The sequence below is a fragment of the Rhinoraja longicauda genome, chromosome 11 (assembly GCF_053455715.1).
Source record: "Rhinoraja longicauda isolate Sanriku21f chromosome 11, sRhiLon1.1, whole genome shotgun sequence".
Taxonomy (NCBI): Eukaryota; Metazoa; Chordata; class Chondrichthyes; order Rajiformes; family Arhynchobatidae; genus Rhinoraja; species Rhinoraja longicauda.
In genome coordinates, this window is record NC_135963.1 from 27309791 (window position 1) to 27331606 (window position 21816).

At 42.4% G+C, this 21816-nt stretch overlaps 1 protein-coding gene across 1 annotated transcript in view; it reads right to left on the bottom strand.

Annotated features, from left to right (window-relative positions):
• The window catches only part of LOC144598216 (uncharacterized), a 78079-nt gene that overhangs the window by 15199 nt on the left and 41064 nt on the right, over window positions 1–21816 (bottom strand). Inside the window, exons 7-14 of the mRNA XM_078408100.1 lie at window positions 21458–21511; window positions 20713–20766; window positions 15505–15558; window positions 14247–14300; window positions 13486–13533; window positions 12824–12925; window positions 5446–5541; window positions 2228–2323 (exon numbers count right to left, since the gene is read on the bottom strand). Coding sequence (XP_078264226.1) covers window positions 2228–2323; window positions 5446–5541; window positions 12824–12925; window positions 13486–13533; window positions 14247–14300; window positions 15505–15558; window positions 20713–20766; window positions 21458–21511 — 558 coding nt within the window. The remainder of the gene's footprint in view (window positions 1–2227; window positions 2324–5445; window positions 5542–12823; window positions 12926–13485; window positions 13534–14246; window positions 14301–15504; window positions 15559–20712; window positions 20767–21457; window positions 21512–21816) is intronic.

Sequence of the window (21816 nt, forward strand, 5' to 3'; positions counted from 1 at the left end):
AAGGACCTCTTTGCTCCTATACTCAACTCCTCTTGTTACGAAGGCCAACATTCCATTGGCTTTCTTCACTGCCTGCTGAACCTGCATGCTTCCTTTCATTGACTGATGCACTAGGACACCCAGATCTCGTTGAACTCCCCCTCCTCCTAACTTGACACCATTCAGATAATAATCTGCCTTTCTATTCTTACTTCCAAAGTGAATAACCTCACACTTATCTACATTAAACTGCATCTGCCATGTATCCGCCCACTCACACAACCTGTCCAGGTCACCCTGCAGCCTTATTGCATCTTCCTCACAATTCACACTACCCCCCAACTTAGTATCATCTGCAAATTTGCTAATGGTACTTTTAATCCCTTCGTCTAAGTCATTAATGTATATCGTAAATAGCTGGGGTCCCAGCACTGAACCTTGCGGTACCCCACTGGTCACTGCCTGCCATTCCGAAAGGGACCCATTTATCCCCACCTGGTCACAAAGCCATCAATTCCATCATCCAGATCAGGGGCCTCCAAACTTTTCAGCATGAGGGCCGCATTATATATTTGGCACATTTTTGGGGGCCGTAGGAAAAAATAAAGAAGTGTGAGTTTTATAAATTTAATGATCTCAAAAAAGTTTAGACTAGGTTACGTTAGATTAGATTAGGAAAGGTTAAACTAGGTTAGGTTAGTTTACATTAAGTTTATATGACAACAAAAAATAATATTCAATTTTTAAAAAGAGCTTGAAATATTGGAATATACATATACCGTGGGTATACAATTATTTATAAAACAGAAAAAATACAGTGACCACCATTGGGGGAGATGGAGAGGAGCGACAAAGAGGGGTGGGGGAAAGAGAGTGGGGGGGGGGGGAAAGAGAGAGTGGGGGGGGAGAGAGTCGGGGTAGAGGGAGCAGCGGGTGAGAGCCGGATCGTGGGGAGGGGGTCAGAGGGTCCAGTGAAGGAGTGCCACCACTTGTGGGTGCTGCTCCCTCCCTCTCTCCCCTCGCCAGCGAGCTCAGCCCCGTCTCCCTCTAACGCAGCAAAATAAGAACAAACACAAGTTGTTGTTCATCCCCACATTCAGTCCTGCATCCCCGGGGTGAGCGGCGGCGGCGAGGGAACTTTCACTTGTGTTTGTTCTTATTTCGCTGCGTTTGAGGGAGACGGGGCCGGGGAAGAGAGTGGCGGAGCAGCGCAGATCTTGCTGGCGCTGGGAGAGAGGGGAGAGGGAGGGAGCAGCCCTCGCAAGTGGCTGCGCTCCTTCACCGGACCCTCTGAAACCCTCCCCCTCCCCACGCTCACCCGCTGCTCCCTCTACCCCGACTCTCTTCCCCCCCCCTCTCTCCCCAGGGTGAGCGGCGGCAGCGGTGGCGAGGGGGGAAGTTTCCTTGAGTTTGTTGTTTGTGAGGGGGCGCTGCGATCTCTCGCCTTGTCCCGGCTCTGGGTCAGTGGCGATCCGTTCTCCGGTGAACCTTCACCGGCAGCTTCTGCCTCCAGTCCCCGCCGCCGAAGAGCTTGCTGTGGGCCGGATAAAATCTCGTGGTGGACCGGATGTGGCCCGCGGGCCATAGTTTGGAGATCCCTGATCCAGATTATTAACAAATAACATGGAAAGTATCAGTCCCAACACTGACCCCTGTGGAATACCACTAGTCACCAGCAGCCAACCAGAAAAGGCTTTATTCCCACTCTCTGCCTTCTGCTGGTCAGCCAATTTTCTATCTATGCTCGTGCCTGTCCCCCCAATATCCTGGGCTCCCATCGTGTTTAGCAGTCTCATGTGCAGCCTCTCCTCTTAACACAACTATGCTGACTTTAGCCTATTTTAATTATGTTTTTCCAAGTACCCCAATACCTCATCCTTAATAATGGACTCTATAATTTTATCAACCACAGAAGACAGACTAACTGGCCTGTAATTTCCTGTCTTTTCCTTCTTAAACAGTGGAATCACATCACGTTATGTACAAATGTGCACGTCCCTGCTTTTTGCGGTGGTGCTGCACACTGAACAGTATCTTGTGCAATGAATATAACTTCAAACAAAATGTGGACACATCTGCAAAAATGCCAAACAGACAATCCTTGATGTACTATGCTTGATTGTACACATCCGTAGTATTGGAAAACCAGAATTGCATGACGAGGTATAATTTGCGAAAATACATTACTAGTGCTCATTGTGCATCATTGGACACATTTGAGCTAGTCATGTGAGCAACATAAGAGTACCTGGAGATGGCTCTTGATTGTTGGTTCTTGAGGATTCTTTTCTACCCATTGCAGTTTCTGTGCATTTATTTTCCATAAATGAGTTTCGTCTATCAACTGGATAAGGTAAATAAATGCTGATGAAATCTTGATTCTTTTAGTGAAAATAATATTTATTTCATTTGAAAGTAAATGTAGCGGTAATTTTCAGTTTTACGTTAAGTTTGCGAGTTTAGAGCTGATTTAAAAAAAATGTTCATACATGGGTCTTTGAGCATTAATTGTAAAGTACTTTACTTTTGCCTATATTAAGTGCCCTGTGCTTTTAAGATTGCATATTTTTAGGATGCATCATATGCTTTAACAGTGATGGGTTTATGAAGCTCCCATTTAAAATAAACATAATTATTGGAATCAATTTATGAAGTTCTGATGACAAAATGTAGGTAGTCATATCAGCTCTGTCTGTGTATGCATTGGTACTTGTTCTCTTCTTATTATGTAAATCCACAGGATTGAGAATAACTTGCTTTCACTCTGGCATTGTGGGTTGACTTTTCACTTATTTCAATTGCTTCTCATAGATTTTTCATATATTACATCACAAAATACTGGTGAGGCCACACTGGAGAGTACTGTATGTAGTTCTGGTCACCACACTAAAGGCAGGATATGATTGCTCTAGAAAACATGCTGAGGATACCAGGATAATGATTGGATTGGTGCAATGGGGAGAGATTGAATAGGCTGGACTTGTTTTCAATTGAGCAAGGAAGACTGAAGGGTGACCTGATAGATTTGTACAAGACTAGACTGACGTGGACCCGTTGGGTCCAAATCTCTCCAGCGGGCCTCTCCTGGGGCTATCCTCCCCCCACTCACCCACTACACCCCCCCTCTTCCCCACTCACCCACTCCATCCCCCCTCAACCCCCCACTCAACCCCCCCTCCTCCCCTCCCCCCCCTCACCCACTCCATCCCCCCTGAACCCCCCTCCTCCCACCACTCCCCCACTAAGTCGGGGAGCATCTGTCGACGGGCCCCAACTGCACACCCGCGGACTGACGTAGAAAATGCAGCTCTTCCTCCGGGGGGGTGGGGCGCATTCGTTGCCAGGCGGGGAGTGTCCCCCGAGGCTGTGGGCGGATGAGGGGGGACAGGGAAAGGGAGAGGGAGCCATTCACCTCGGCCCCGTGTCGCCAGAGTGGGCCATGGACCCGCGGTGAAGGCCATCTTGTTGGACCCTCTGCCGCCGCGCTGCACCACGGGAGCAAGGTCAGGCGCCGGGCATGCTGGGATAGGCGCCGCTCCTCCCAGTGGGGGGGGGGAGCGTATCTATTAAAATTAGTGGCAGCTCAGCAGCGCCCCCCCTCCTTCATTGGCCACCACTCCCGTCACTCTGGCGGGTCCCACCCCCGGCGGTCATTGTGGCCCCCTCCCTCATTGGCCACCTCTCGGGTGGGTCCCATTGTGAACACTGAAGACGGGCAAAGTAAGTTGGGGAGTGGATTTTTAAGCTTTATTTTTTAATTTTAAAATGTCAATAATTTCAAGATTATAAGACCGATTTGAATGAAACTTGGGTTAAACACACCCCAGGACAATGGTGAGTAAGGTGGGCCTAAAATTGACACACTATCGTGTACCGTTTTTATCCTTATGAAAACTGCACAAAGAAACGAGGGACAAACAAACAAACGAACGGGGGGAACAAACAAGATGAGACTTTTAAGGGGGATCCGAGAGGATATTTTTATAAACTCAGAGTGATTGATATCTGGAACACACTGCCAGAGGAGTTGTGGAATGTTTCGGAGGCATTTGGATGGACACTTAAAAAGGCAAATGCATTGAAGGGTACAGTTCTAATGCAAGCAAATGGGATTAGTACAGATGGGCAAAAAGGTTGGTGTCGACATGATGGGCCGAAGGACTTGCTTTGTTGTGCTCATCATCTCTATGATTCTACAACACCATTTCTGCTACTATTCACTTGGATGTTCAGATGAATTGTTCCAATTACTGTGCTGCACCATTATGTCACTCAGTGAAAACCCGCTCATATTTGTTCCTCTTTACGAAAATATGTAATCAACAATGGCCTCCAAACAAGGTCATGAGAAAATGGATATGCGCTTGAGTTCAATTCAAAATAGTACAACCCAAAAAGGATTTGTTAGTATTGGAACTGATTCTTGGCTCAAATGTTTGGCAGCAATATTGTAAAAAGCACAAAAAAATGAGGAGAGTAGAGAAAAAAATTATGATTTTTATAATTTTGCTTCTGGCCTTTCCTTTTTTGTTAATCTGCTGTGGTTGTTAATTTTTTGTGGTTAAGATTCTGATCCGTTTTAAAACAACATTTACAAGACTGGTTAACAGTAGTCCGAAAGATAATGATAGAGGTGAACTTACTAATGGTATTTGCAATATATATCAATGGGGACCCGTCGTGGGGGGACCACTGTGAAGAACAATGGACAATGGGAACCCAGCGGGGGGGGGGGGGGGGGGGGGGGCGCTGTGAAGGGGGGTTGGGGGGGGAAGGAAGAACAAAGGAGGAACTGGCACAGGGGGAGAGGGGGGGGATTTGTAACTTTGTAAGCGCCCTTCATGGGTGACAATTGCACACTTTGGCAAGGTATGCAAGCAAAAAATATCACTGTGACTTGTCACATGTGACAATAACGTTTTTATTCATTCATTCATTGTGGAATTTTCAATACGCATTTGGAAATATTTTGTCCCTTTGAATCCCTATTGTGAGTCTAACTGTATCCTTGCTTAACATTAGGTGAACTGTCCCATTAAGGCCTATAATATGCCTTCTCAACTGCCAACAAAAGTATCTGCTGCAGCCTATACACTCTGGGTACACATTACTACAATGGATAATTTAATATAATTATTTTAAAAATGTTATTCTGTAAAATGTTCATGCTTTTTGTATGTATAAAACGTAAGGAAATCAATTTTACCAAATTGCAATTGGATATAAATAAATTGTACTAAATTAGTGTATTATTAAAAACTAGAACCACAAAGCCAGTTGTTGAAATTTAGGTAAATACATTATAGCATGCAGGATATTCTTCATGTGTTTGTATACATTGCAGCTTGCTTGCTTGAGCCATATTATTATTGATGACATGTTGAATGGGTGTCTATTTAAAATTTACAAAGCACATAATAATGTTAGTTGAAAAAATTGTGTAGATTGGGTAAGGTAGAAGCATACCTGCAAGTAGACGTTTGCAAATAATGTTTGCTAATCTTCTACATTCTTTTGCTGCTTTTTCCTCTTGTTTATCTACAATTGGGTTTTGATCAGCTCCTGGATAAAAGTACATCATTGATGTTACATTCTTTTGAATCTAAACAGTATTTACTTCACATTAAATAGACTGATAATTATCAATGTTACGTGCAGATAAAAAGAGAGCTTGGATTTTTTTCCCCATTCTTCATACCTAGATCTTTGCGCAGAACGTGCAAATTCGGAATATCTGCTTTCTATTCCGATTATCCTCTGCAGTTTGCGGTATAAACCGAATGACATTTTATGTGTTCCAAAATCTCCCTCCAGAAATAAGCATGGTTTATTGGAATATTTTAATCTTATGCTTACACAACATTTAGAAAGCTATGTAAATTTAGTGTTTCATGAAACAAATGATTTGTCAAATCATGAGAACAAAAATGTATTTTTTGGTCTTAATTAAACTACATGTGAAAGCTCACTTAGAAGAATGGTTTCTTCTTTTTACAATCACTTATCATGATTATTTTCAATTATTGTTTTGTTTTGGCTGCAGGCATTTGTATTTTCAAGTGCCTTTTGATAAATATTGTGTAACAACTGTAAAGGTGACCCAATGGGACTCCCAGTGAGAATCATCTATTGTTTTTGTCTGAAAAAAAACAACAATGAATTTATGGTGAAGTACTTCTTGGATCCAGGAATGGCCAAATGGATTGGTGGTATAATGGCACAGTGTTTGGCTTTGACCAATTTTGATCCCAACTTTGGCAGCTTTCTGTGTGAAGTTTACATGTTCTACTTGTGACCACGGACTATTCCCCAGTGCTCAAGTTTCTTCCCCTAGACCAAAGACATGCTGATTGACAGGTTAACTGGCAAAAGCAAATTGAGATTACGGCAGATGGTGCTTGAAGATCTTTACGGACAGAGTGAACAGAAAGGCCTATTTCCATGCTGTATGAATGAACATCTCTACAATGATTATGTTTTTTGGAATATTTTAGTTATGTCCTGATGGTAACATTATTAAATAAATGTCCTGCATTTCATTCCCATCTGACATCGGCAGATTTGGAAAAAATGGATGTAGTAAAGCTGAATTAATAAATGAGGATACCATCTAAATGCTCTTGATTTTTGTATTAATATAAAGGTAATTCTGGTTGTAATACCATATATTGTTAAAAGGCACAATACAAATCAAAGACAGACAACTGTTCACTATCATATGTAATATGTTTTATCTCTAACTTGCCTACTGCAATGAAGATTTGGGTATGCAACATCAAATCAAATACAAATACTTTTTTGATCAATTCCAATTTCACAAAAATAATAAATGTCTGTACTATACATTCTGATCTGTACCAAAACATACCAAATACAGTCCAATCATACATTAACCCATTTTTAAGATTCTTTCTATCCAATGATGCTGCCTGTCCTGCTGAGTTACTCCAGCATTTTGTGTCTATCTTCGGTGTAAACCAGCATCTGCAGTTCCTCCCTACACATCACTTTCATAAAACTCCTCTGGACCCTCTCCAACGTGAGTACATCTTCCTCAGATATAGGGCCTACAGCTGTTTATAATATTCCAAATGTGACCTCATCAGTGCCTGATAATGCATCAGCGTTACATCCTTGCTTTTATATTCTAGTCCCCCTGAAATGCATTCCATTTGCCTTCCTTACCACTGTTTCAACCTGCAAATTAACCTTTAGGGAACCCTGCACGAGCATTCCCAAATCCCTTTGCACCCGTAATTCATGAATCCTTTTCCCATTTAGAAAGTAAGACTACGCCGTTATTCCTTCTACCAAAGTGCATGAGCGTACACTTTGCTACGCTGTAGTCCATTTGCCACTGAATGTAGTCGTTGCTTATTCTCCCAACCTGTCCAAGTCCTTCTGGAGACTCCCTGCTTCCTCAAACTACCTGCCGCTCCACCCATCTTTGTATTGTCCACAAACCTGGTCACAAAGCCATTAATTCCATCATCCAGATTATTAACATGTAACATGGAAAGTAGCAGTCCCAACACTAACCCCTGTGGAATATCACTCATCACCAGCAGCCAACCAGAAAAGGCTTTATTCCCACTCTCTGCCTTCTGCTGGTCAGCCAATCCTCTATCTATGCTCGTACCTTTCCCCCCAATATCCTGGGCTCCCATCATGTTTAGCAGCCTCATGTGCAGCCTCTCCTCTTAACAAAACTATGCTGATTTTAGCTTATTTTAATTATGTTTATCCAAGTACGCCAAAACTTCATCCTTAATAATGGACTCGATAATTTTATCAACCACAGAAGTCAGACTAAATGGCCTGTAATTTCCTGTCTTTTTCCTCGCGCCCTTCTTAAACAGTGGAATCAAATCACGTTATTAGCAAATGTGCACGTCCCTGCTTTTTGCGGTGGTGCTGCGCACTGAACAGTATCTTGTGCAATGAATATAACTGCAAACAAAATGTGGACACATCTGCAAAAATGCCAAACTGACAATCCTAGATGTGCTATGCTTGACTGTACACATCCGAGATTACACATTACAGTTATATAATTTTACATTAAATGGAAGGTGCAAAGTTGCATATTAACAGAGCACATGCCTTTTTACTTCATGAATGTGTTTACTTCATGAACGCGCATTCAGAAAGTATTCAGACCCCTTCACTTTCTTCACATTTTGTTTTGTTAGAGCCTTGTTTTAAAATGGATTAACTTATTTTATCATCAATCTACACAAAATATCCCATAATAAAAGTGAAAACAGTTGTTTGGAAATTTTTACAAAGAAATTAAAAAGAGATAACTGAAATATCACGTTTACATAAGTATTCAGACCCTTTACTCAGTACTTTGTTGAGTAGGAAAATAACTGCAGATGCTGGTACAAATCGAAGGTATCACAAAATGCTGGAGTAACTCAGCAGGTCAAGCAGCATCTTGGAGAGGAGGAATGGGTGACGTTTCGGGTCGAGACCTTTCCTTAGACTGATGTCGGGGGGGCGGGACAAAGAAAGGATATGGGTGGAGACAGGAAGACAGTGGGAGAACTGGGAAGGGGAGGGGAAGAGAGGGACAGAGGAACTATCTAAAGTTGAAGAAATCAATGTTCATACCGCTGGGCTGCAAGCTGCCCAAGCGATATATGAGGTGCTGTTCCTCCAATTTCCGGTAGGCGTCACTATGGCACTGGAGGAGGCCCATGACAGAAAGGTCAGACTGGGAATGGGAGGAGGAATTGAAATGCTCAACCACCGGGAGATCAGGTTGGTGAAGGCGGACTGAGCGAAGGTGTTGAGCGAAATGATCGCCGAGCCTGCGTTTGGTCTCGCCGATGTAGAGAAGTTGACTTCTGGAAACAGTGGATACAATAGATGAGGTTGGAAGACAATAGACAATAGACAATAGACAATAGGTGCAGGAGTAGGCCATTCAGCCCTTCGAGCCAGCACCGCCATTCAATGCGATCATGGCTGATCACTCTCAATCAGTACCCCGTTCCTGCCTTCTCCCCATACCCCCTCACTCCGCTATCCTTAAGAGCTCTATCCAGCTCTCTCTTGAAAGCATCCAACGAACTGGCCTCCACTGCCTTCTGAGGCAGAGAATTCCACACCTTCACCACCCTCTGACTGAAAAAGTTCTTCCTCATCTCCGTTCTAAATGGCCTACCCCTTATTCTCAAACTGTGGCCCCTTGCTCTGGACTCCCCTAACATTGGGAACATGTTATCTGCCTCTAATGTGTCCAATCCCCTAATTATCTTATATGTTTCAATAAGATCCCCCCTCATCCTTCTAAATTCCAGTGTATACATGCCCAATCGCTCCAGCCTTTCAACATACGACAGTCCCGCCATTCCGGGAATTAACCTAGTGAACCTACGCTGCACGCCCTCCATAGCAAGAACATCCTTCCTCAAATTTGGAGACCAAAACTGCACACAGTACTCCAGGTGCGGTCTCACCAGGGCCCGGTACAACTGTAGAAGGACCTCTTTGCTCCTATACTCAACTCCTCTTGTTACGAAGGCCAACATTCCATTGGCTTTCTTCACTGCCTGCTGAACCTGCATGCTTCCTTTCATTGACTGATGCACTAGGACACCCAGATCTCGTTGAACTCCCCCTCCTCCTAACTTGACACCATTCAGATAATAATCTGCCTTTCTATTCTTACTTCCAAAGTGAATAACCTCACACTTATCTACATTAAACTGCATCTGCCATGTATCCGCCCACTCACACAACCTGTCCAAGTCACCCTGCAGCCTTATTGCATCTTCCTCACAATTCACACTACCCCCCAACTTAGTATCATCTGCAAATTTGCTAATGGTACTTTTAATCCCTTCGTCTAAGTCATTAATGTATATCGTAAATAGCTGGGGTCCCAGCACCGAACCTTGCGGTACCCCACTGGTCACTGCCTGCCATTCCGAAAGGGACCCATTTATCCCCACTCTTTGCTTTCTGTCTGTCAACCAATTTTCTATCCATGTCAGATCCTGGTGGTGCCCTAATTTTGCCCACTAATCTCCTATGTGGGACCTTGTCGAAGGCTTTCTGAAAGTCGAGGTACACCACATCCACTGACTCTCCCTTGTCAATTTTCCTAGTTACATCCTCAAAAAATTCCAGTAGATTTGTCAAGCATGATTTCCCCTTCGTAAATCCATGCTGACTCGGAATGATCCCGTTACTGCTATCCAAATGCTCAGCAATTTCGTCTTTTATAATTGACTCCAGCATCTTCCCCACCACTGATGTCAGACTAACTGGTCTATAATTACCCGTTTTCTCTCTCCCTCCTTTCTTAAAAAGTGGGATAACATTTGCTATCCTCCAATCCACAGGAACTGATCCTGAATCTATAGAACATTGAAAAATGATCTCCAATGCTTCCACTATTTCTAGAGCCACCTCCTTAAGTACTCTGGGATGCAGACCATCAGGCCCTGGGGATTTATCAGCCTTCAGTCCCATCAGTCTACCCAAAACCATTTCCTGCCTAATGTGGATTTCCTTCAGTTCCTCCATCACCCTAGGTTCTCCGGCCCCTAGAACATTTGGGAGATTGTGTGTATCTTCCTCAGTGAAGACAGATCCAAAGTAACGGTTTAACTCGTCTGCCATTTCTTTGTTCCCCATAATAAATTCCCCTGCTTCTGTCTTCAAGGGACCCACATTTGCCTTGACTATTTTTTTCCTCTTCACGTACCTAAAAAAACTTTTGCTATCCTCCTTTATATTATTGGCTAGTTTACCCTCATACCTCATCTTTTCTCCCCGTATTGCCTTTTTAGTTAACTTTTGTTGCTCTTTAAAAGAGTCCCAATCCTCTGTCTTCCCACTCTTCTTTGCTATGTTATACTTCCTCTCCTTAATTTTTATGCTGTCCCTGACTTCCCTTGTCAGCCACAGGTGTCTCTTACTCCCCTTAGAGTCTTTCCACCTCTTTGGAATAAATTGATCCTGCAACCTCTGCATTATTCCCAGGAATACCTGCCATTGCTGTTCTACCGTCTTCCCTGCTAGGGCCTCCTTCCAATCAATTTTGGCCAGCTCCCGCCTCATGCCTCTGTAATCCCCTTTGCTATACTGTAATACCGACACTTCCGATTTTCCCTTCTGCCTTTCCATTTGCAGAGTAAAACTTATCATGTTGTGATCACTGCCTCCTAATGGCTCTTTTACCTCTAGTCCCCTTATCAGATCAGGTGCAGGTGAATCTCTGTCTCACTTGGAAAGACTGTTTGGGTCCTTGGATGGAGTCGAGGGGGGAGGTAAAGGGACAGGTGTTGCATCTCCTGCGGTTGTAGGGGAAAGTGCCTGGGGAGGGGGTGGTTTGGATAGGAAGGGACGAGTGGACCAGAGAGTTATGGAGGGAACGGTCTCTGCGGAAAGCAGAAAGGGGAGGAGATGGGAAGATGTGGCAGTGGTGGGATTCAGTATTTTGTTGAGGCACCTTTGGCAGCGATTACAGCCTCAAGTCTTCTTGGGTATGACGCTACAAGCTTGGCACACCTGTATTTGGGTAATTTTTCCCATTCTTCTCTATAGATCCTCAAGCTATGTCAGGTTGGATGGGGAGCATCAATGCACAGCTATTTTCAGGTCCCTCCAGAAATGTTCGATCGGGTTCAAGTCTGGGCTCTGGCTGGGCCACTCAAGGACATTCACAGACTTGTCACAAAGCCACTCCTGCATTGTCTTGGCTGTGTGCTTTGGGTCGTTGTCCTGTTGGAAGGTGAACCTACGCCCCAGTCTGAGGTCAAGAACGCTCTGGAGCGGGTTTTCATCAAGGATCTCTCTGTACTTTGCTCCGTTCATCATTCCCTCGATCTTGACTAATCTCCCAATTCCTGCCGTTGCAAAATATCCCCACAGCATGATGCTGCCACCACCATGCTTCACCGTAGGTATGGTTTTGGCTAGGTGATGAGCGGTTTCCTCCAAACGTGACGCTTGGCATTCAGGCCAAAGAGATTAATCTTGGTTTCATCAGACCAGAGAATCTTGAGACCAGACCAGAGAGTTTAGGTGCCTTTTGGAAAACTTCATACTGAGGAGTGGTTTCAGTCTGGCCACTCTACCATAAAGGCCTGATTGGTGGAATGCTGCAGATATAGTTGTTCTTCTGGAAGGTTCTCCCATCTCCACAGAGGAACTCTGGAGCTCTGTCAGAGTGACCATCGGGTTCTTGGTCACCTCCCTGACCAAAGCCCTTCTCCCCCAATTGCTGAGTTTGGCCGGGCGGCCATCTCCATGTAGAGTCCTGGTGGTTCCAAAGTTCTTCCATTTAAGAATGACAGAGACCACTGTGCTCTTCGGGACCTGCAATGCTGCAGAAATTGGTTTATACCCTCTCCCCAGGTCTGTGTCTTGACACAATCCTGTCTCGGAGGTCTACGGCCAATTCCTTTGTCTTCATGGTTTGGTTTTTGCTCTGACAGGCACTGTTATCTGTGGGACCTTATATAGACTGATGTGTGCCTTTCCAAATCATGTCCAATCGTTAATTTACCACTGGTGGACTCCAATCAAGTTGTAGAAAGATCTCAAGGATAATCAATGGAAACGGGATGAACCTAAGCTCGATTTTGAGTGTCATAATAAAGGGTCTGAATACTTATGTCAATGTGATATTTCAGTTATTTCTGTTTAATTACTTTGCAAAAATTTCTAAACACCTGCTTTCGTTTCTTCATTCTGGGGTATTGTGTGTAGATTGATGATAAAAAAATGAATTTCATCCATTTAAAATAAGGCTGTAACGAAACAAAATGTGGAAAAAGTGAAGGAGTCTGAATACTTTCTGAATGCACTGTATGTAGATCATTACCTGGGCACGGACTTCGGTTTGTAACTGGGAATGAAGATTTTCTTCCGTCTGTTTCCACTGCTTTGGCTTGTTGATTTTCTTCAAGACAACGCTGAAATGCTTCTGGAAAATCAAGAAATAAAGGTAATTAATTTAAGGTGAAAGGGAACCAACTTAATTGGAACCTGAGGGGCAACCTTTTCCACACAGAGGACAGTGGGTATATTGAACATGCTGGCAGAGTAAATAATTGAGGAATGTACAATAACTCCATTTAAAAGACAATTAGACAGTAATGTAAATAGGAAAGGTTTAGCAGCCTGTAGACCAAACAGGGGCAAATAGGATTAATTAGATGGGGCATCTTTGTTAGCATGGAGGAAGGGCCTTTTCCCATGCTGCATGACACTCGACCCTTCGACAGTACATTAACACTGTTTCTCTTCTAAATACAACTGCATTTAAAGTCGAGCATTATTAAAATCCAGTATCAAAAGCAAAATTTGATAGAAGAGTCCTTCAGCCTGGCTGGCTGTGTTATGTATTTGCTTATTTTGAGCTTGTTCATTTGAGTCATATCATTTAATGACTGGTCATATGTTAAGGCACTATACATTGCTGTTTCGAAGAGCACATTTCAGTCACAAATATGTTGGCAGGGATAGAGTTGAATAAAAGATTACCTGCACAAGAGTTTCGGCCGTGTGATGAAAATTTTCTGCTAACTTCTTCTGTTGTTAGATAAAAATATATTTACATCATTAGTGTTCGCTTCTTACTTTTAGTCAAATAAATATCCCAATGTGTGGTAGTGACTATTCATTAAAAAAAAGTGAATATTGATAGAATTTTGATTAAGTAGATTGTTTAGATAGAAATATTAATCATAGTTTTTAACTTTGGGTAGATGCCCAGTGTGTTTATTGCAGTCTGTATTCTCGATTTCTGATGGGCGCAATGAGGGACCCGGCATTGGGGCGCTGCTGAGAACAAAGATGGATCTGGCATGGGGGGCGAGAAGGAAGAAATTGGAACTACATTGAGTGCTTTTATAACTTTGTCAGCATCCGATATGTGGCGACTCTTTGCATACTTGAGTGTTGTATGTAAAACAAAGCATTTCACTGCACAAAGTACATGTGACAGTAAAGTATCAATCAATAACACTTGACCCTTTAACAGAACATTAACAGTTTCTCGTAAATAAAACTACATGTAAATTTGAGCATTATTAAAATCCAGGCCCTGAAGCGAAATGATTAGATTTGACAGAAAACTCCTGCAGCTTGCCTGGCTGTGTTTTGTACTTGGTCATGTGTGTGTTTGTTCATTAGAGCCATATCATTTAACGATTGGTCGTATGTTAAGGTGCTATGCATGACTATTTAGCAGAGCACATTTACTTCACAAATATGTTGGCAGGTATATAGGGACAAAAGATTACCTGGATAAGAACTTTGGCTGTGTGTTGAAAATTTTCTTTTAACTTCTCCTGTTGCTGGATAAAAATATTTACATCATTGGTGTACCCTCTTAACTATCGTCAAATAATATCCTTATGTGTGGTAGTGATTGTTCATTTAAAACAAAATTGAATATTGATGGTACTTTGATTATGTAACTTGTTTAAATAGAAATATTAATCATAGTTTTAAACTTTGGGTAGATGCCCAGTGTGTTTATTGCAGTCTGTATTATAGATTTCTGATGGGAGCTTTTCAAGCATTTTGAAAGGAGGACTTCAGTGTTTGCGAAGCTGAAAATTGACATAGGCACAGATTTTACTGTTATTGAATTGAGAAAGATACCATAGCAACATTTAAAAAACCATTTGAACTGGAATGTGAAATGGAAAGGTTTGGCAGCCACAAACTAAACATGGGCAAATAGGAAATAATTACACGGGGCATTTTAGTCAGCATTGACAAAGGGCCCATTTCCATGCTGCATAATCCGATCATGCCCAGACTCGGCCTCTGTCGGCGTGAAAAGAAGACCAGCCCGCTGGTCGAAGTGACCTCTGAGAACAAGGATAAGCCTGATGGCCAAGCAAGGAGGGCTGTCGGTGAGCGAGACGGGCCGTTGAGAGTGGACGGCCGTCGAAGAGCTATCTCCAGCGTGAGTGCCGGCGGTTGACAGAGCACAGGCCCGTGTGCCGGGAGTAGGACAGTCGAGGATGGGCCACTGGTGTCCTGGTGGTCAGTCAAGGACACACCACTGAGCACAATTAGGGACCTGGCGTGGGGACGCCGGTGAGAACAAAGATGGACCTGGTGTGGGGGCAGGAAGGAAGAAATTGGGACTATATTGAGTGCCCTTATAACTTTGTCAGGGCCCTATATGTGGTGACTCATTGCATACTTGTGTATGGTATGTAAAACAAAGCATTTCACTGTACCAAGTACATGTTACAATAAATTATCAATCAATCAGTGACTCTTGACCCAGAAAATTAACAGTTTTTCTTGTAAATAAAAATTCGAGCATTATTAAAATCCAGGCCCCAAAGTGAAATGTTTAGATTTGACAGAAGAGTCCTGCACCTTGCCTGGCCGTGTTTTATACTTGGTCATATGTGTGTTTGTTCATTAGAGCCATATCATTTAACGATTGGTCATATTTTAAGGCACTATACATGACCATTTAGCAGAGCACATTTACTTCACAACTATGTTGGCAGGTATAGAGGGATAAAAGATTACCTGGTTGAGAACTTTGGCTGTGTGTTGAAAATTTTCTGTTAACTTCTTCTGTTGCTGAATAAAAATATTTATATCATTAGTGTACCCTCTTAACTACAGTCAAATAAATATTATCCCTCTGTGTGCTAGTAATTATTCATTTTTTTAAATGTGAATATCGATAGAAGTTCGATTTTTAGATTGTTTCGGTAAAAAATATTAATCACGGTTTTTATAGGTAAAATATATTAATCAGGGTTGATACCCCGTGTGTTTATTGAAGCCTGTATTCTATATTTCAGATGGAGCTTTACCTGCATTTTGAAAGGAGGACTTCAATGTTCGAGGAACATTGACTTGAAATATGCACAAATTTTACAGTTGTAGTTGCCAGAGGAAATAACTGAGAAAGTTCCAATTACAATATTTAACGGACATTTGGACAGGAATGTGAATAGGAAATATTCAGGGGTATACGACCGATCGAAAAGACAGACAGGTGGGCAGAAGGGGTGGGGTCTCTCTGTCGGTAAGGAATGATATCACTCCCTTGCAAGGGGACACACAGAATCAGGAGACGTAGAATCAGTATGGATAGAAATGAGGAATTGTAAGGGTAAAAAGACCCCAATGGGAGTTATCTACAGGCCCCCAAACAGTAGCCTCGACATAGGGTGCAAGTTGAATCAAGAACTAAAATCGGCATGTCACAAATGTAATGCTACTGTGATTATGGGAGATTTCAACATGCAGGTAGACTGGGAAAATCAGGTTGGTACTGGACCCCAGGAAAGGGAGTTTGTGGAGTGCCTCCGAGATGGATTCTTAGAACAGCTTGTACTGGAGCCTACCAGGAAGAAGGCAATTCTTTATTTAGTGTTGTGTAATGAACCTGATTTGATAAGGGAACTCAAGGTAAAAGAGCCATTAGGAGGCAGTGAACATAATATGATGTTTTAATCGACAAATTGAGAGGGAGAAGGGAAAATCGGAAGTGTCAGTATTACAGTATAGCAAAGGGGATTACAGAGGCATGAGGCAGGAGCTGGCCAGATTTGACTGGAAGGAGGCCCTAGCAGGGAAGGAGGTGGAACAGCAATGGCAGGTATTCCTGGGAATAATGCAGAAGTTGCAGGATCAATTCATCCCAAAGAGGAAAGATTCCAAGGGGAGTAAGAGGCACCCATGGCTGACAAGGGAAGTCAAGGACAACATAAAAATAAAAGAGAAGAAGTATAACACAGCAAAGAAGAGCGGGAAGCCAGAGGATTAGGACTCTTTTAAAGAGAAACAGAAGAAAACTGAAAAAGCAATACGGGGAGAAAAGATGAGGTACGAAGGTAAGCTAGCCAATAATATAAAGGAAGATAGTAAAAGTTTCTTTAGGTATGTGAAGAGGAAAAAAAATAATTAAGGCAAATGTAGGTCCCTTGAAGACAGAAGCAGGGGAATTTATTATGGGGAAAAAGGAAATGGCAGACGTTGAACCGGTACTTTGGATCTGTCCTCAATAAGGTAGATACAATCTCCCAGATGTTCTAGTGACAAGAGATCCTAGGGTGATGGAGAAACTGAAGGAAATTCACATTAGGCAGGAAATGGTGTTGGGTAAACTGATGGGACTGAAGGCTGATAAATCCCCAGGGCCTGATGGTCTGCATCCCAGGGTACTTAAGGAGGTGGCTCTAGAAATCGTGGATGCATTGGTGAGCATTTTCCAACGTTCTATAGATTCAGGATCAGTTCCTGTGGATTGGTGGGTAGCTAATGTTATCCCACTTTTTAAGAAAGGAGTGACCGAGTAAACAGGAAATTATAGACCAGTTAGTCTGACATCGGTGGTGGGGAAGATGCTGGAGTCAATTATAAAAGACGAAATTACGGAGCATTTGGATAGCAGTAACAGGATCGTTCTGAGTCAGCATAGATTTACGAAGGGGAAATCATGCTTGACTAATCTTCTGGAATTTCTTGAGGATATAACTAGGAAAATGGACAGGGGAGAGCCGGTGGATGTAGTGTACCTCGAGTTTCAGAAAGCCTTCAACAAGGTCCCACATAGGAGATTAGTGCGCAAAATTAGACCACATGGTATTGGGGGTAGGGTACTGACATGGATAGAAAATTGGTTGGCAGACAGAAAGCAAAGAGTGGGGATAAATGGATCCCTTTCAGAATGGCAGGCAGTAACTAGTGGGGTACCGCAAGGCTCGGTGCTGGGACGGCAGCTATTTACAATATACATTAATGACTTGGATGAAGGGATTAAAAGAAACATTAGCAAATTTGCAGATGATACAAAGCTGGGTGGTAGTGTGAACTGTGAGGAAGATGCTATGAGGTTGCAGGGTGACTTGGACAGGTTGTGTGAGTGGGCGGATGCATGGCAGATGCAGTTTAATGTGGATAAGTGTGAGGTTATCCACTTTGGTGGTAAGAATAGGAAGGCAGATTATTATCTAAATGGTGTCAAGTTAGGAAAAGGGGACGTACAACGAGATCTGGGTGTCCTAGTGCATCAGTCACTGAAAGGAAGCATGCAGGTACAGCAGGCAGTGAAGAAACCCAATGGAATGTTGGCCTTCATAACAAGAGGAGTTGAGTAGAGGAGCAAAGAGGTCCTTCTGCAGCTGTACAGGGCCCTAGTGAGACCGCACTTGGAGTAATGTGTGCAGTTTTGCTCTCCAAATTTGAGGAAGGATATTCTTGCTATTGAGGGCATGCAGCGTAGGTTTACTAGGTTAATTCCCAGAATGGCGGGACTGTTGTATGTTGAAAGACTGGATCGACTAGGCTTGTATACACTGGAATGTAGAAGGATAAGAGGGGATCTTATTGAACCATACAAGATTATTAAGGTGTTGGACACATTAGAGGCAGGAAACATGTTCCCAATTTTGGGGGAGTCCAGAACCAGGGGCCACAGTTTAAGAATAAGGGGTAGGCCATTTAGAACGGAGATGAGGAAAAACATTTTCAGTCAGAGAGTTGTAAATCTGTGGAATTCTCTGCCTCATATGTTGGTGGAGACCAATTCTCTGAGTGCTTTCAAGAGAGAGCTGGATAGAGTTCTTAAGTGTAGCGGAGTCAGGGGTATGGGGAGAAGGCAGGAACGGGGTACTGATTGGGAATGATCAGCCATGATCACATTGAATGGTGGTTCTGGCTCGAAGGGCCGAATGGCCTACTCCTGCACCTATTGTCTATTGAAAGGTTTAGCAGGCTAAGGGCCAAATGTGGGCAGATAGCACCGTTAGATGGGGTATCTGGGCAGCATGACGAAGGGTCAGTTCCAATGCTGCATGATTAACTGTGTTTCTCTTTTAAATAAATCCGCATGTAAAGATGTAAAGTCAATTTGTCAAAATGTGAATATCGATAGAAGTTCGATTTTGAGATTGTTTCGGTAAAAAATATTAATCACATTTTGTATAGGTAAAATATATTAATCAGGGTTGATGCCCAGTGTGTTTATTGAAGCCTGTATTCTACATTTCAGATGGAGCTTTACCTGCATTTTGAAAGGTGGACTTCAGTGTTCGAGGAACACTGACTTGAAACAAGCACACATTTTACTGTTGTAGTTGCCAGAGGAAATAACTGAGAAATGTACAATAACAACATTTAAAAGACATTTGGATAGGAATGTGAGTAGGAAAGGTTTAGCAGGCTAAGGGCCAAATGTGGGCAGATAGCACTGTTAGATGGGGCATCTGGGCAGCATGGACAAAGGGTCAATTCCAATGCTGTATGATTAACTTAAATAAATCCGCATGTAAAGTCAATTTGTTAGAAGAGTCCTGCAGCCTACCTGGCTGTGTTTTGTACTTGTTCACATTTGAGCTTGTTCATTGAAGTCATATCGTAATGATTGGACAGATGTTAAAGCACTATGCATGACTATTTTAGCAGAGCACATTTACCACAAATATGTTGGCAGGTATATAGGAATAAAAGATTACCTGGACGAGAACTTTGGCTGTGTGTTGAAAATTTTCTGTTAACTTCTCCTGTTGCTGGATGAAAATATTTACATCATTGTTGTACCCTCTTAACTATCGTCAAATAAATATCCCTGTGTGGTAGTGATTGTTCTTTTTTTTTTTAAATGAATAATGATGGACTTAGATTATGTAGCTTGTTTAGATAGAAATATTAGTCATGGTTTTTAACTTTGGGTAGATGCCCAGTGTGTTTATTGCAGTTTGCATTCTAGATTTCTGATGGGAGCTTTTCAAGCATTTTGAGAGGAGAACTTTAGTGTTTGCGAAGCTGAAACGTGAAATAAGCACAATTATTAACAGTATCTTATTACTGTTGTAAGTTGAGAAAGGTACAATAACAACATTTAAAAGACATTTGAACTGGAATGTGAAATGGAAAGGTTCAGCAGCCACATACCAAACAGGGGCAAATAGGAATAAGTTACACGGGGCATTTTAGTCAGCATGGACGAAGGGCCCATTTCCATGCTGCATAAACCGATCATGCCCAGACTCAGCCTCAGCCGGCGTGAACGAAGACGAGCCCGCTGGTCGAAGTGACCTCTGAGAACAAGCCTGATGGCCAAGCAAGGAGGGCTGTCGGTGAGCGAGGCGGGCCGTTGAGAGTGGACGGCCGTCGGAGAGCTATCTCCAGCGTGAGTGCCGGTGGTTGACAGAGCACAGGCCCGTGAGTGCCGGGAGTAGGACAGTCGAGGACGGGCCACTGGTGTCCTGGTGGTCAGTCAAGGACACACCACTGAGCACAATTAGGGACCTGGCGTGGAGACGCTGGTGAGAACAAAGATAGACCTAGCTTGGGGGCAGGAAGGAAGAAATTGGGACTATATTGAGTGCTTTTGTAACTGTCAGCGCCCTATATGTGGTGACTCTTTGCATACCTGTGTACTGTATGTTAAACAAAGCATTTCACTGTACCAAGTACATGTGACAATAAATTATCAAGCAATCAGTGACTCATGACCCTTTAACAGAAAATTAAGTTATTCTTGTAAATAAAACTGCATGTAAATTTAAGCATTATTAAAATCCAGGCCCTGAAGCAAAATGATTAGATTTGACAGGAGTCCTGCAGCCTGTCTGGCTGTGTTTTGTACTTGGTCATATGTGTGTTTGTTCATTATAGCCATATCATTTAATGATTGCTCATATATTAAGGCACTATACATGACTATTTAGCAGAGCACATCATAAATATGTTGGCAGGTATAGAGGGATAAAAGATTACCTGGATTAGAACTTTGGCTGTGTGTTGAAAATTTTCTGTTAACTTCTTCCGTTGCTGAATAAAAATATTTACATCATTAGTATACCCTCTTAACTTCAGTCAAATAAATATCCCTCTGTGTGGTAGTAATGGTTCATTTTAAAAAATGTGAATATCGATAGAAGTTCGATTTTGAGATTGTTTCGGTAAAAAATATTAATCACGGTTTTTATATGTAAAAAATATATTAATCAGAGTGTGTTTATTGAAGCCTGTATTCTACATTTCAGATGGAGCTTTACCTGCATTTTGAAAGGTGGACTTAAGTGTTCGAGAAACACTGACTTGAAGCAAGCACAAATTTTACTGTTTAGTTGCCAGAGGAAATAACTGAGAAAGGTCCAATAACAACATTTAAAGGACATTTGGACAGGAATGTGAATAGGAATGGTTTAGCAGGCTAAAGGCCAAATGTGGCTAGATAACACTGTTAGATGGGGTATCTGGGCAGCATGACGAAGGGTCAGTTCCAATGTTGCATGATTAACTGTGTTTCTTTTAAAAATAAATCCACATGTAAAGTCAATTTGTCAGAAGAGTCCTGCAGCCGGCGCAGCTGTGTTTTGTACTTGTTCACATTTGAGTTTGTTCATCAAAGTCATATCATGTAATGATTGGTCATATGTAAAGGCATTATACATGACTATTTAGCAAAGCACATATACTTCACAAATATGTTGGCAGGTATATAGGGATAAAAGATTACCTGGATGAGAACTTTGGCTGTTTGTTGAAAGTTTTCTGATAACTTCTTCTGTTGCTGAATAAAAATATTTGCATCTTTAGTGTACCCTCTTAACTATAGTCAAATAAATATTATCCTTATGTGTGGTAGTGATTGTTCATTTTTTTTAAATGTGAATATCGATATAAGCTCGATTTTTGAGATTGTTTCGGTAAAAAATATGAATCACGTTTTTTATAGGTAAAATATATTAATCAGGGTTGCTGCCTAGAGCGTTTATTGAAGACTCTATTCCACATTTCAGATGAAGCATTACCTGCATTTTGAAAGGTGGACTTCAGTGTTCGAGAAACACTGACATGAAACAAGCACACATTTTA